We start from the raw sequence: 13,207 nt of genomic DNA on the forward strand, positions 1-13,207 counted from the left end.
GGAGTCCGGGGCGGGGGGGGAGGCGGGGCATGAAGATGATCAGAGGGCTGGAGCACCTCCCCTATACGAGGACAGGCTGGGAGAGTTGGGGTTGTTCAGCCTGGAGAAGAGAAGGCTCCAGGGAGACCTTATAGCAGCCTTCCAGTACTTCAAGGGGCCCTACAGGAGAGATGGGGAGGGACTCTTCATCAGGGAATGTAGTGATAGAACGAGAGGTAACAGTTATAAGCTGAGAAGAGGGTAGATTTAGATTAGATATTAGGAATAATTTTTTTACTGTGAGAGTGGTGAGGCACTGGAACAGGTTGCCCAGGGAAGTTGTGGATGCCCCATCCCTGGAGGTGTTCAAGGCCAGGCTGGATGAGGCTTTGAGCAACCTGGTCTAGTGGAGGGTGTCCCTGCCCATGGCAGGGGGGTTGGAACTGGATGATATTCAAGGTCCTTTCCAACGCAAACCATTCTATGATTCTGTATCCCATTCCCTGGTTTTTCTCTGTATATGACTGAAGAACCTTATTCATGTAATAATTTATTCTGCAGAGTCCGTCTTTACCTTTCTTGAGTTTTTACCTTTGGTTGTTATATCTCTCTTTATTTTGATTAAGCTCTTTTTTTAGGCACTGTCCTTTATTATTTATAAAGGAGCTTCATTTGGGTTTAGAGGCCTTCTCGTGTGGGTATTTGTTTTGCCTGTGCTTGTGATGCAAGTCCCAGATAATTTTTGTGCATTTGACACAGGTCCCTTTGACAGTACAGTTCTTGGTCTCCTCACTCCACTTGACTTAACTGACAGTGTACTTTAATTGCTTAGTTTGCTGATATAGTAGTAATTTTCCATTCAGCTGAAAGTGCTGGTTAAATGTAACCTGCATTCCATTTTTCCATCTTTAATGGCAATTGTAGTTAATCCTTCTTGAGCTAAGAGACACAGATTAGATTTTGTTGATGTTTAATGCTGTTGCTGAATTAAGCATGCGTTATTAAACTAATAATGTTGTCCTTGTATATGTAAATCAGCTTTATTGTCTTCCTTACTTAAGCTTCCTTTTAAATATATTCTAATACAGATTTCTTACACAGATTTCACCGTTTTCTTGATGTGAACAGTCACAAAGTAGAGAGGACAATAGAAGGGTAAGTTTTATGCTTATGGATTAATAATTTATTAGTCCACTTTTTCTGAAGCATTTTTGAAACTATTTTTGTTATTAGAATACATGAAAAATTGATAGTTCATTCCGACCTTGGAAAAGCTGCAAGCTGGAAAAGACTAACAGAAAAATTTCTGAACTCACCGCTCCCAAGTATTGAAGAAACAAAGGTATGTATGTTGCAATTCCCATGTTCTTTTTTCCCCAGTGCTCTTACATTTGTACTAACAGTGGGGATTTAAGTCGTAATGTTGTTTTGGAAATTTGAGATGATTTAGCAGTGTGGTTTGCAGTTGCTGTTCAGGTCATGGCTTTTCAGGGTTGTATTCTTTGGTTTCCGCATTTATTTTAGGAATGTGTTTATTGTCCTGTCAGGGTTTTAGCACGCACAATTTCATGAATTAAAGGACATCTTCTAATTGCAGAGCAGATGTTTTATAGTCAACATTGTACAAATGTTGTAGCTAGTATCTAAATATATCTAAATTCCTAAAATAATGTCTAACTGAGCAGTTCTTACTCTTTGCCAGTCTTTTTTACGTTAAGTAATGCATCTGTATGTTTTGATTTTAGTATTTCTAAATGGAGTGCTCCTGCACTGTAGCATATTGAGACTATGTATATGTTTTACTTTTGATCAAATCAATTACCCTAAATTGGATATGGATGGATATGGCAAAAGTAGTCTCACTTAAGACACTTTCCAGCATGGTAGTTTAATAATGGATTTGGTCTTTGAAAACTGAAAGTTCCTGCTATTGGGAAATTTAAACTTGTGACTTGAGAGGTGGTGCTCCATATAATAATATTCTTTAGTAGGGCTGTGTGTTCTGAGTTGTAGTCCAATTTTACTTCTTATTGACTGACATTTACCTTTCTTTGCACTGTTTTAGGTTTCCTCTAATTTGTGGGGAAAACCCTGGAACCCTCAATAGCTTACACATATCTTCAGTTATTAAACTGTACTCCATAGATTTTTGGAAAGTTGTGCTTGTTTTGGGAGTCAAATAAAATTAAAAACAAACAAACCAAAACAAAAGCCCAAGTGAGCACTTAATACTTGAATGTTGCAACTATCCTAAGACTTGAAAGAGCTTTTTTTTTTTCCTTTCCATTTGAAAATGGAACTGGGTTATAGCTGGGGAAGTTATTTGGGAAGTTAAACTGCGTTTAGTTTTTAGCAGTAGTGTAAAACAGGGAAGATTGAGTGTTTATCAGTTTTATGACTGGTAAGTGAAACACCAGCTCGCGTGTTTGATTTGGTCAACAACCTTCTGGTGTTCTTTGACAAACTCCTCTAGAGTCAGTAATGTTCAATAGGAGCATATTATATTCCATATGTACTGGGTAAGTGTGATGCTGCTTTATCAGAAATTTGAGATTTCTTTGTTTAAATACAACCAGATCTCATTCCCAGACAGCTTTGCAAATGTATGTGTGTCAAAGTATATAGGATGTAGATAGCAGAATCTCTATGTATCTAGATGTGAAATGCTCTGCTGAAGAACTTTGGAAAGTTAGAGTCAGGCCAAAGAAGAATCTTTCTTTAGTGAGAAATGGTTGTGCTATAAGTGGATGTTGGGGAATAGACCGTAAGACAAATCTCTGCAGCATACCAGTGTTGGCACGGTATTCTAACCTGATTGAAGGCCTCTGTTTCGTAACGGGATTAGTGCAATATTAAAGATACATCCATAAAGCTTTGTGAAGATTTTTGGATGAGGGAAGGTAATGGGAACATGATCTTAAAATGTAGCATTTTTGGCAAAGTGTTTTAGCTAACTTCATTTTAGCCTCTGTTTGAAATAATCAGCCATATGAATAAGGGAGCTCAGTCTTTGTTTCCTGCAGGCCCATTACATATGTCCTTTTGCCTCATCCATGTTCTTGTAGCTGTCTGTTATCCCTTGTCCTCTGGTGACTTCTTAGTTTTGTAGTACTTCAGAGTTCCTCCTATCCTTTTTTCTGTGTTCTCAGAGTATCAGCTTAGTAAGAGGCAGTTTATGCTTTGGCTACTTTTTTTTTTTTTTAAAGTGTTTGTATATTGACTGGCTAATTAGGAGGCAAAAGAGAATGAATGTGATTCAATATCATGTTGTAGGTGTTCAGAACTGGCGAATGGGAACTAATGTGGAGAAAAATAGGTTGAGTTTGTTCTTAAATAAGGTATTTTAGACTACTCATTATTGACTTGCCTTTTTTTTTTAATGTGTTTTAAAGACAGATACACATTATTCCATACTCTCTCTTCTGTTGTGTCTGTCTGATTCTCCATCCAACACCACCTATGTGGAAAAACCAAGAGACAAAGAAGTGGGTAAGTTTATAAGATGTTTATGTTGCTAATAAAAGATATAATCCATTAAAGCATTCTGATAAGAAGGACATTTTTCCTCTACATTTTATTATCTCCTTCACTTCAAGGTGCTTTGTTGATTGTCTTATGATTTATACATTTAAAATAGCCTGCAAATCTTTCCTTTTTATGTTGCATTGCCTAATTAAGTTTTCCAACCGCCAAAGTACATTGGGAACTCTTTTTGACTTGTACTGCTGTGAATTACTAACATTCTCCACCTGTTCAGCAGTTCTTACATGCTCAAAGACAGACAACAGGTTTCTATCCTCAGTCTCTGTCTTGCACCTCAATAGGAGATCTGCTTTGGTGATGTAAATTAATACGTTCCCTGTGTAGTCAAGGAAAGGGAGATACCCTTGAAGTTTTCCAGAGGGAGATCTCTGCTGCCTGCTTTCTAAAGTAGGACTATTTCACTCAGTGCCTAAGAATGAGGCTTGTGCTTAAGTTTGAGTGGATACCATCCCCCATTTGTTTACAGTGTTGTATCATAGACTGAAAGAAGAATATTTCAGACTAACCTAAAGAAAATCTTGCATCTTAAGATTCCTTTTTGAATGATCTCTGCACATTCCCTCGGCGGTGTTTTGAATGCACTTTCAGCCCATTCCAGGAATGTGAATATGAAGAGGTTATCTCAAACAACACTAATTACAGTTGAGTAAGCTTCATGTTTCAGGTATAATATATTGTAAGTGTGATTGTTATTTTTAAAGTATTACACATCACGTCATAGATATGTGGTGTCTTTTTTGGAGAGTAAGATAGTTCTTGCTTTATGTTGTTTACAGTCCAGGATCCTTGTGCATATGTAAATTACACATTTAGAATGTGTCCACCGAGTTAAATGGGACTAGTCCCAGTAAGTGATGTGTTGCATTCTTGCATGCTTTTCCAGGATTGAAGCGTAGGTTGGTGTATCATAGCACAGATAAAAGTGCTGATGGCGCACTGTGTTGCATATTTGGAGTATGTAAGCAACAGAATTGCGAGTTAATGAATAAGGAATATACGTGGTTGATATGTCGTGTTTACATGTCTGAAAGCGTGTAACCTTGCTAAGGGAACAGTGATGTAACCTTAAGTGGAAGGGAATGTCTTTTGTTTTAGATTTAGAGTAACAATGTAATTTTAGCTTTGGAAATATTTTTAGAGGAAAAGGAAGTCACAGTTATATGATATTTACTATTTTTATGTTTATCCTTCTCTTAGAAAAGGAAGAAGAATTTGATTGGGGGAAGTATTTGATGGAAGGAGAAGAAATTTACTTTGGCCCAGGCATAGATACACCGGTAAGTAATTTCTTAAGGTAAAAAAACCAGCTATATGAAGTGGTTTGAAATATGTTGGGAGACCTGATTTGTATGCCCTGTATGATTCTCACAGGATTACTTGATATGTTGCTTCTTAATACCATGAAATACACAAAAACCCAAGCAGAGTAACAATAATACAAATGCTTTTGTTCTTCATGATGTTTTGACTTAATCCTGCAACTCAACTGATTCCTTCTGCTGACCCCTGCCTGCTCCTAATCAGAACTTTTTGTAGTTCTGTGATCTTCTCCAGTTCTCTCATTTGTTTGGTTATTGCTATGTATAACTTAAACCTGTCTATCTCTGGCAGACCGTTATGTTAGTCTTAGTGTCCTGAATTTACTTTATAGTGGCAGAAAGAAGAAGAGTTTATGTTCGGCTTCTCAGGTCAATAGGAAGTGAATGTAGATCTGTCTGTTATGTTGTACTAAAATGTACTGGGTTTTGTTGAACTTAATAGGATTGGTCTGGAGAAAGTGAAGAGGAGGAAGACACTCAGCCTTTAAGCAGGGAGGACTCGGGTATTCAAGTGGACAGGACACCTTTAGAAGACCAAGATCCAAATAAGAAAGCAATACCTAATGTTTCCTGGAAAGGTTAGAATAAGCTATAATTATTCTGGTGTGGTCATACATACTCAAATTTAGCCAGCTAATGCAGTTTAATTTATTATTCTTCAGTGAGTTGTTATGTTTTAGTCTTATAATTGTAGTTTTAAGGTGCACCTGTTGTTCACTACTTTTGTTTTAACAGTAAAGAACATGGAAGGTTTGATCTGATTTCTGTTAATGCTAATGGAGAAGACTTCTGTTTATTTCTGTAGACATATACGTGGGTATTCCAGTACAGATGTGAAAACTTACACAGTAATGCAGCATGTAGTTGTATGGATATAATGTAAATTTTTATTATTAAGTATAAGAATGCCAAAATAAAATTTGGTTGACAACAGAAACATTTGACTCAGTTCTGCTTATGAAGCATTTTTGAAGAAAAAAAAAATGTTTTATGTAATTAAACCAGTAGTAGCTTACTCTTGAATAGCTTCAGGGAGTATTAACTCTAGCTGTATATTTTTGCCTAGAATATTGTAGGATACAGGATACCTTGTATAAGAAGACTGCATAATATTCATGTGTTGTATAAGCAGTAGCTATCTAACTGGGATTATGTAAAGCTTTCTTGGTAATCACATTTAAGAAGAAAACATTTTTAGGTAATGTACTAAATGCGTAGTAAAAAGGAACATAGTGACAAAGTTTGTGATATTTGTCAGTTTATTTTTTTAAGTCAGCTTTGTTTTGTACATATCATATGAGAATTGCCTGAGACAGAAGCACATTTTCCAAGGAAGAATTGCAAACTACATAAATCTCCAAGTTAATTTTTTGGGACTTTTTCAGCTTCTAGGAGATGAGGCATTTTTACGTAAATTAACTTGTGCATGATGGTATCATATCTGTCAGTGCAGTGAAGCACAGATAATTGCAAATTGTAACTTATTTGAAAAGATCTGTGATTCTGCATCTGAGTGGATAGGCTTATTAATAACTTTTTCCTGTGTTTTATAAGCATTTCCTGAATAAATAAAAATACCTAACCGACTGTCGTGTGTTTTCACAGTTGGTGAACCTGATGCCCGCAGCTGGCTGGAGCAGCATGTAGTTCCTCAGTACTGGACTGGAAGAGCTCCTCGATTTTCACATAGTTTGCACTTGCATTCCAACCTAGCTGCAGTCTGGTAAGAAAGCAGTATCACTTACGTATTTCTTACTGGCATGACTTATGACTTATTAAGCAGCTTTACTGTGGAAGCGTAAAGATAATTATTATTGATTTAGTTAGAATTAAAAGGGTACGAATTAATAAGATGAACAAACAAGCTGTTTTTTCTGTTAATAGATTCTTTTCCTTTTATTATGTTTCTCGTATCAGAGAGAGGGTTTTCCTTTTGCAAAGAAGCAAATCTTATTGGTGACTTTTGTTTGGGTTGACCCTTACAAAGGTCTCTGAGGAACTAATACAGGTGGATTGTAAGTGGTCCTGGAAATGAGGAGTTCCCTGAAGCTTAACTTTTTTGGTTTTGGTGCCTCCCTTACAACATTAGTCTTAAACACAGATTTTGTGTGGGGGAGGAACATAAAACAGTAGATCATTGTGATCCCTGTAGTTTTGGAAAAAAAATTAGAAGAAAGTTCAATTTAAAAAAAAAAAAAAAAGCCTGATTCTTCCCTCTGTCCCAAATTCTGATGTATCGGTACTGCGGTAGTATACAGATAATTATATTTGTCTTTGGTTCCTTAATATATTGAACTTCTTCATAAGGAGTTAAATTTATTTTAGTTGTCAGTTGTTATCTAGCCAGTTATGAACCAAAATTTACAGTGAGCATTAGGAAATCAGTAACATAAATAAAACAACACTGTTTCTGTTGCAGTGTTGTTAGCAGATGTATATTATATATATATCTGATATATAAGCAGTATTACTTTATTTGGGTTTTTGAGTTTTGAATATGATTACATAAAATTTGCCACTGATGATATTAATGAGTCAAAATACTAAAAATGCAACTAATTGTTCTATACTTTGCTAAAATATGAAAAACACTGCTGAAGGTTTACAAAGAATTGGGTAGCACAGGGTCATAAGGGAAGGTTCTTAGGTGGCTGTGAAAGTTTCCATTTCTTAAGTAAACTTTTGGGTTCAGGTCTGAATTTTTTTATGCAGGTTAGGGAAGTTTATATTTTACTTACTAGCTTAGTATTTTTAACAGAAAGTAGCTCTATACATTTTCAGTGTTCAATGTGAAATAAATTCTTGATCCTTGATTATTTCATTATAAAAAAAACCCCAACACCACAAGACCCGAAACAACCCAGATTCCCTACTTCAGGTGTTAGTTGCTTGTCTTCCTGTGTATGACTAGATGATATTTGAATGCTTTCCACAGTATTTTGCTTAACAGTATGAAAACAAACTCTGCTTGTGTTTATACACTTAAAGTGTCCTCATGAACATTGAATCTACTCAGATGTAATTAGAACAAAACTGAACCTTAAGATTATTCCTTCATTCTTACTTTCAGGTGATTCTGCTGTTACTTCAGCCATTAAATTGTTTTGATTTCCTTTTTTCTAAGGGACCACCACTTGTACACCAGTGATCCTTTATATGTGCCAGAAGAGAGAACACTTGTCACTGAGACTCAGGTTATACGGGAAACACTTTGGTAAGAGCTCTATCAAAAAGCTTGCATTTTAACTTCCAGTATTTCTCTCAAGGAAATGAGACATTGATCTTTGAAGTTGTGTCCGAAGAAAGAATTATTACTGAGCTTTTAGCTTGCACTGTTGCTGACAATAAAGATGCTGCTTGTGTGTGTTAACCACTCAGATTCACAAAGAAGTCAGTAGCTTACCACTTCTTGTATACATTGATTCTTCAGGTGTAACTATTAAGAAAAATAACTTGTTTGTATCCTGCCCCTATGGATGTTTAATACAGTGTCCAGTTTTAGAAAGTAGGTTTAAATTATCCTCTATCTGGAAATAATCTCAACTGGAAAGAAGGTTTTGCAGGTGTTTCCTTGATGCCAGTGTTTTATTCTTCTTGTTCTAGCAACAACTTACAGTGCCACTAGCATCGTAGTTGGTCTGCAGTCCCCTTTTATTTGAAGAAGGGAAACTTTAAGTCAAGGGAGAGCTAATTAATTTCTTAGTTATATAATTATGAGACCATTAAGGGGGAAAAATCACTACTCTTTCTTTCTTTTCAAGGCTGCTTTCAGGAGTGAAAAAGCTTTTTATATTTAAGCTGAATGACGGAAAAGTGGCTGTACGAAATGATATTATTGTAACTCATTTAACCCATGTAAGTTGTTTCTGAATTTCCACAATTGTTCTTAATTTAGTCAAAACACATCTAACTCCATAAAACTGAATGGGCCTGTTACCATATGTGAGAATGCGATAAAGTGATAGAGATGGCAGAATTTTGTTATATTTTAATACATACAAGTATCTTGTGATTTAATTTTTAGGCTTTATAAAATACAAATTTTTATTAGATGACTCTAAAAAGTTTGTGTTTTTTTTTTTCCCCTAGAATTGCCTGAGATCTGTATTGGAGCAGATAGCAGCATATGGTCAAGTTGTGTTTAGGCTGCAGAAGTTTATTGATGAAGTGATGGGACACAGCCCAGAAAATACAGTGCATGGAACAGTTTCCACTCCAAAGAAAACTACCGAAGCCCCGTTCAGAACCTATCAAGCTTTTATGTGGGCCTTGTATAAATATTTCATTAGCTTTAAAAAAGAACTTACTGAAATTGAGAAATGCATAATCAACAAAGGTACAGTGAAAAGGAAATTTTACAAGAGGGGGGCAAACAAGGAAACTTTCATAAGAGGGAAACATGCAAAACATTCTGCAGATACATTTTGAAACATGCTGCATGTTAAAACCTCATTAATAACATTGACAAAATTTGATTTTCTGGTGGAAGTTACCTTTATATATATTTTGGATTTTTTTTTTCCAGATAAAACAGTCACGCTTTCAATAGTAATAGATAAGTTGTCTCCCCGACTGGCACAGCTGAAGGTACTTCACAAAGTTTTCAGCACAGGAGTAGCAGAAGTGCCACCTGACACTAGAAATGTTGTACGAGCATCTCATCTGCTTAATACTCTGTACAAAGCCATTCTTGAATATGACAGTGTTGGAGAAGCATCTGAACAAACGGTAGGGGAAGTCATTCCTTCCTTAATAGAATAACATACTAGAATATTTAGTAACTTAAATTTCTTTATGGTGATGGAGTACACTAGCCTTCAGCTACAGAGGACTGAGGACAAATTTGATAACCATATATAATGCATTACTGTTTTCTGACATGAGTTCACTCAACCTGGACAAAATCAGATTTATGAGGAGATCAGCAGCAGTGTGTTGGACTGAGGGAGGAACTGTGGTGAATTGGAGGCCATGAAAGAGGGAGCTTTGAAGTAGCTTTCCCTCCTTGTATTTTTACAGCTGCCTAATTCAGTTAATGCTAAAATGTAGGGGTTTGCATTTTTTCAATAACTTGTTGATTATACTAGTAAAAATACAGTAGATGTCCTTTTGTTTTCCTGTTTTCTACGTTATAAAACTACAGAATGTTTTATGGCTAGCACTTACTGCTTAAGAGATATTAGAGTGTGAAAAAAAAAAGAAAATGTGTGTTTGAGTCTAACTGAGATGACAAAAAGTAACATGGTGAAGCATGCACAATGAGTACTTCCATTGAAACTACTAAAACTGTAATTTTTAATTGAACATGTCATCTTTTAAAACCGATAACTGTAGTTATGTATATGTTATAAACTGTAACTGCACAATTGTAAGGTTAGGCTTTGCCATATTGCTTCTAATGCTTACTATAAAAACATTAGCCCTTTTTTTTCTTTCTTTCAATACAGGTATCCCTTCTGTTCTCTCTCTGGGTTGAAACTGTGAGGCCATACTTACAGACAGTGGATGAATGGATAGTCCATGGTAACTTGTTTGATCCTGCAAAGGAATTTATCATTCAGAGGTAGGGGTGCTGATACTGGACACACATGATGCTGTGCAAGTATGAATACAAAACCTGCTGTAGAACCTAGGAAGTAAAGGGTGACAATGAAAGTAGGTTTTCACATTTGTTATTTTACTTAAGTAGAGTTAATTTCTTAATCATATTTTTATAAATTGTCTCAAACTTCCCATTAGGGGAAATTGCATTAGATATGGAGCCGTACCAGGTGTTGTTCTGGAATGGAATTCAATTGCTTTATTTTTCCCATCTATAATAAGTAATCAGCAGTCTGACTCTGAGTGTGTTGACTTTTTTTAAAAAGCAGTTAACCATTTTTTAAAACCAAGACGTTTGCAAAAATTACAAATTTACTTTTTAATTCTTCTAGTAATCTATAGTTGTTAAAAACCAAATGCTATTTCGAATTAAAATACTCATTGCTTCTGACTTGTACAAGTTAATATGGTGTCTTGAATGACATGCACATATCGTAAATATTATTTGAGCTGTTAATTTCTTTGTGTTTGTATGCTACATTTTGCTGATCCCTTTTTTGACATCTTGAAGTAGAAAGTAAATATAGAAATTGGAATTTTGACTTGTAATTACAAATCCGTTTCCCCCTGTCTGCCAAACTTAATTGAACCTCTGCTTGTTAAGGCACGTCAAGGTGAGCATGAAGTAAGAGAACAATTCTAGTACTATTGTCATAAATCCTTAGTAACTAAGATCTTTAACATCCTTATATTATGTCCTGTTTGACTTTTTTTCTGTGCTTCTGTAGTTGTGTTTTCAGTGCTACCAACAGGGTGATTTCAACTTCTATTTATGTTTCTGCTTCATTTTAATTACTGATTTAGGTTGTTTTCCATCTGACTTCAAAGACCAGCCTGTGTATCTGATGTACACAGCACAAAAAAGCAAAGTAAACTAAGAATTGCGTTCCACCTAGTCTAGAATTTTTCAGCTTTACAAGTAGTATTTGCTTCATTGTGGGTTTTAAATAAATCTGCAAGTCAGTCACTGTTTTGTTATGGATGCATGACACTGTGAATACTTCCTGGACAAATGTAATTATAATTATTCTATTTGTCTTGTTTTGAGGGTTTATTTAATTATACAATTGTTTTATCTTCTGTGAGCTGATTCTTTATCCTGCTAAAGCTATCTTCCTTTCTAAAGGTGTCTAGATAGTTTGTGTTACGAATGAGGTTATTTTATATAGCTTTGAAAGTGCTTCTTGAGTATTCTAAGAGAAAGGCAAAGCATGGAGCAAAGATCATATGCATATTCTAGTAGTGACTTTTCATCTTTTGAAAAGGGAAATACTCAACAGCTTTTTATTTCTTCACAGAAACAAAAATGTTCCAGTTAATCACAGAGATTTTTGGTATGCTACCTACACATTATATAGTGTGTCAGAGAAGACAGAGAATGAAGAGAAGATGAGTGATAATGCCAGTGCCAGTTCTGGCAGTGATCAGGCCCCTTCAAGCAGGCAACACACTATGGTCTCTTTTCTGAAACCTGTGCTAAAGCAAATCATCATGGCTGGAAAATCCATGCAGCTGTTGAAGAATCTTCAATGCAAAGATGGCTCTCCTCAGCAGGCTGCGTCGAGAGGTGGGATGTCAGTTTGTGGACTATCATGCCTTAGGGTATCTAACAGCATGGGCGAGTTTTACATAGTAGTGTTCCCATGGTTTTAGAATCACATGAAGTTCCCTGTTGATTGTCAGTATCATGGCTGGTAACTTCAGGTCTGACTGAAAACACTCTTCCAATGCAAATAAGTAAAAAGAGCAAAGTGAATAAAGATTGAGTGTTCCCTTTGCTTTTTATTGCTTTAAATTTTTCTTAAACTTGTTTTCATGTGCTTGCACACATTATTTTTTTTTGTTATGAGACAAACAAAGCCAGCTTGTATGTTACAATAGCGAAACTGTTTTGTTTTAATAAATAGTTGTTTTCCATTAGTAAGTGACTGAATAATTCTTAGATAGCATGTTTAACTTTTATTTTTTTTTAAAGGTTACTAATAAATATCCTAAATATCCAAATATCTAATTATCTTGACTGATTGTAAACCATAGTAAAACAGTGCAACCAATGTTGTTTGGGTTTTTTTGAGGAAACAAAATACATTTTTTTGGTTTTGCTCTTTCTTGATGTTTAGAAATAGAGGCAGTTAAATGATTTTGGAGACTCTCCAGGTTTATTTTCCTCTTTGGTGTGAGAATATAACCTATTTTTGTGAATACTGCAGGGTTGTTTCAGGTGCTAAGAATAAACTGCAGAAGAGTCTCAGAAATATTTTGTATTTCTGATACCCATTCAGCAATCCATTTGAACATATGCCTGACTTTAGGCATTGGACTTACTTAAATATGTATTTGAGGTTTTTGTTCTGAATAGTGGCTTAAATTTATTATGTTAAAAGTTGGCAAGTAAATATTGGACTATGGAGTTCTTCTTGTAGTTCAGATTATGTTTTCTCTTAGAACAAAATCTTACCACAGAATGTGTTGCCCAATTTAGATGCTGAACGAAAGAGTTTGTATACACTGTTCTTGGAATCGGTGCAGTCTCGCCTGCGGCATGGGGAAGAGTCCGTTCCAGATATTATTACAGAACAGCAGGCCACAAAGCAGAGCCTGATAAAGATGCAGTCTATAGCAGAAAGACACTTGGAACTGGATGATGTCCATGACCCACTGCTGGCTATTAATTTTGCCAGGTAAATGGATGATCTTCCTGATGTGTTGTTGAGAGCAATGTTCTGCCTGATGACATTTGGTAGACCAAATTTTTTTTCCTGCTG

At 35.6% G+C, this 13,207-nt stretch overlaps 1 protein-coding gene across 1 annotated transcript in view; it reads left to right on the forward strand.

The window, feature by feature from the left end:
• Positions 1-1,067: 1,067 nt before the first annotated feature.
• The window catches only part of TUBGCP5 (tubulin, gamma complex associated protein 5), a gene marked incomplete at its 5' end in the record, with an annotated part of 22,764 nt that continues 10,624 nt past the window's right edge, over positions 1,068-13,207 (forward strand). Inside the window, 13 exons of the mRNA XM_010082768.1 lie at positions 1,068-1,134; positions 1,213-1,321; positions 3,372-3,468; positions 4,720-4,799; positions 5,284-5,419; positions 6,447-6,564; positions 7,966-8,055; positions 8,603-8,696; positions 8,931-9,177; positions 9,367-9,569; positions 10,289-10,404; positions 11,741-12,009; positions 12,925-13,123. Coding sequence (XP_010081070.1) covers positions 1,068-1,134; positions 1,213-1,321; positions 3,372-3,468; positions 4,720-4,799; positions 5,284-5,419; positions 6,447-6,564; positions 7,966-8,055; positions 8,603-8,696; positions 8,931-9,177; positions 9,367-9,569; positions 10,289-10,404; positions 11,741-12,009; positions 12,925-13,123 — 1,825 coding nt within the window. The remainder of the gene's footprint in view (positions 1,135-1,212; positions 1,322-3,371; positions 3,469-4,719; positions 4,800-5,283; positions 5,420-6,446; positions 6,565-7,965; positions 8,056-8,602; positions 8,697-8,930; positions 9,178-9,366; positions 9,570-10,288; positions 10,405-11,740; positions 12,010-12,924; positions 13,124-13,207) is intronic.

Source organism: Pterocles gutturalis, unplaced genomic scaffold, assembly GCF_000699245.1.
Source record: "Pterocles gutturalis isolate BGI_N339 unplaced genomic scaffold, ASM69924v1 scaffold2375, whole genome shotgun sequence".
Classification (NCBI taxonomy): Eukaryota; Metazoa; Chordata; class Aves; order Pterocliformes; family Pteroclidae; genus Pterocles; species Pterocles gutturalis.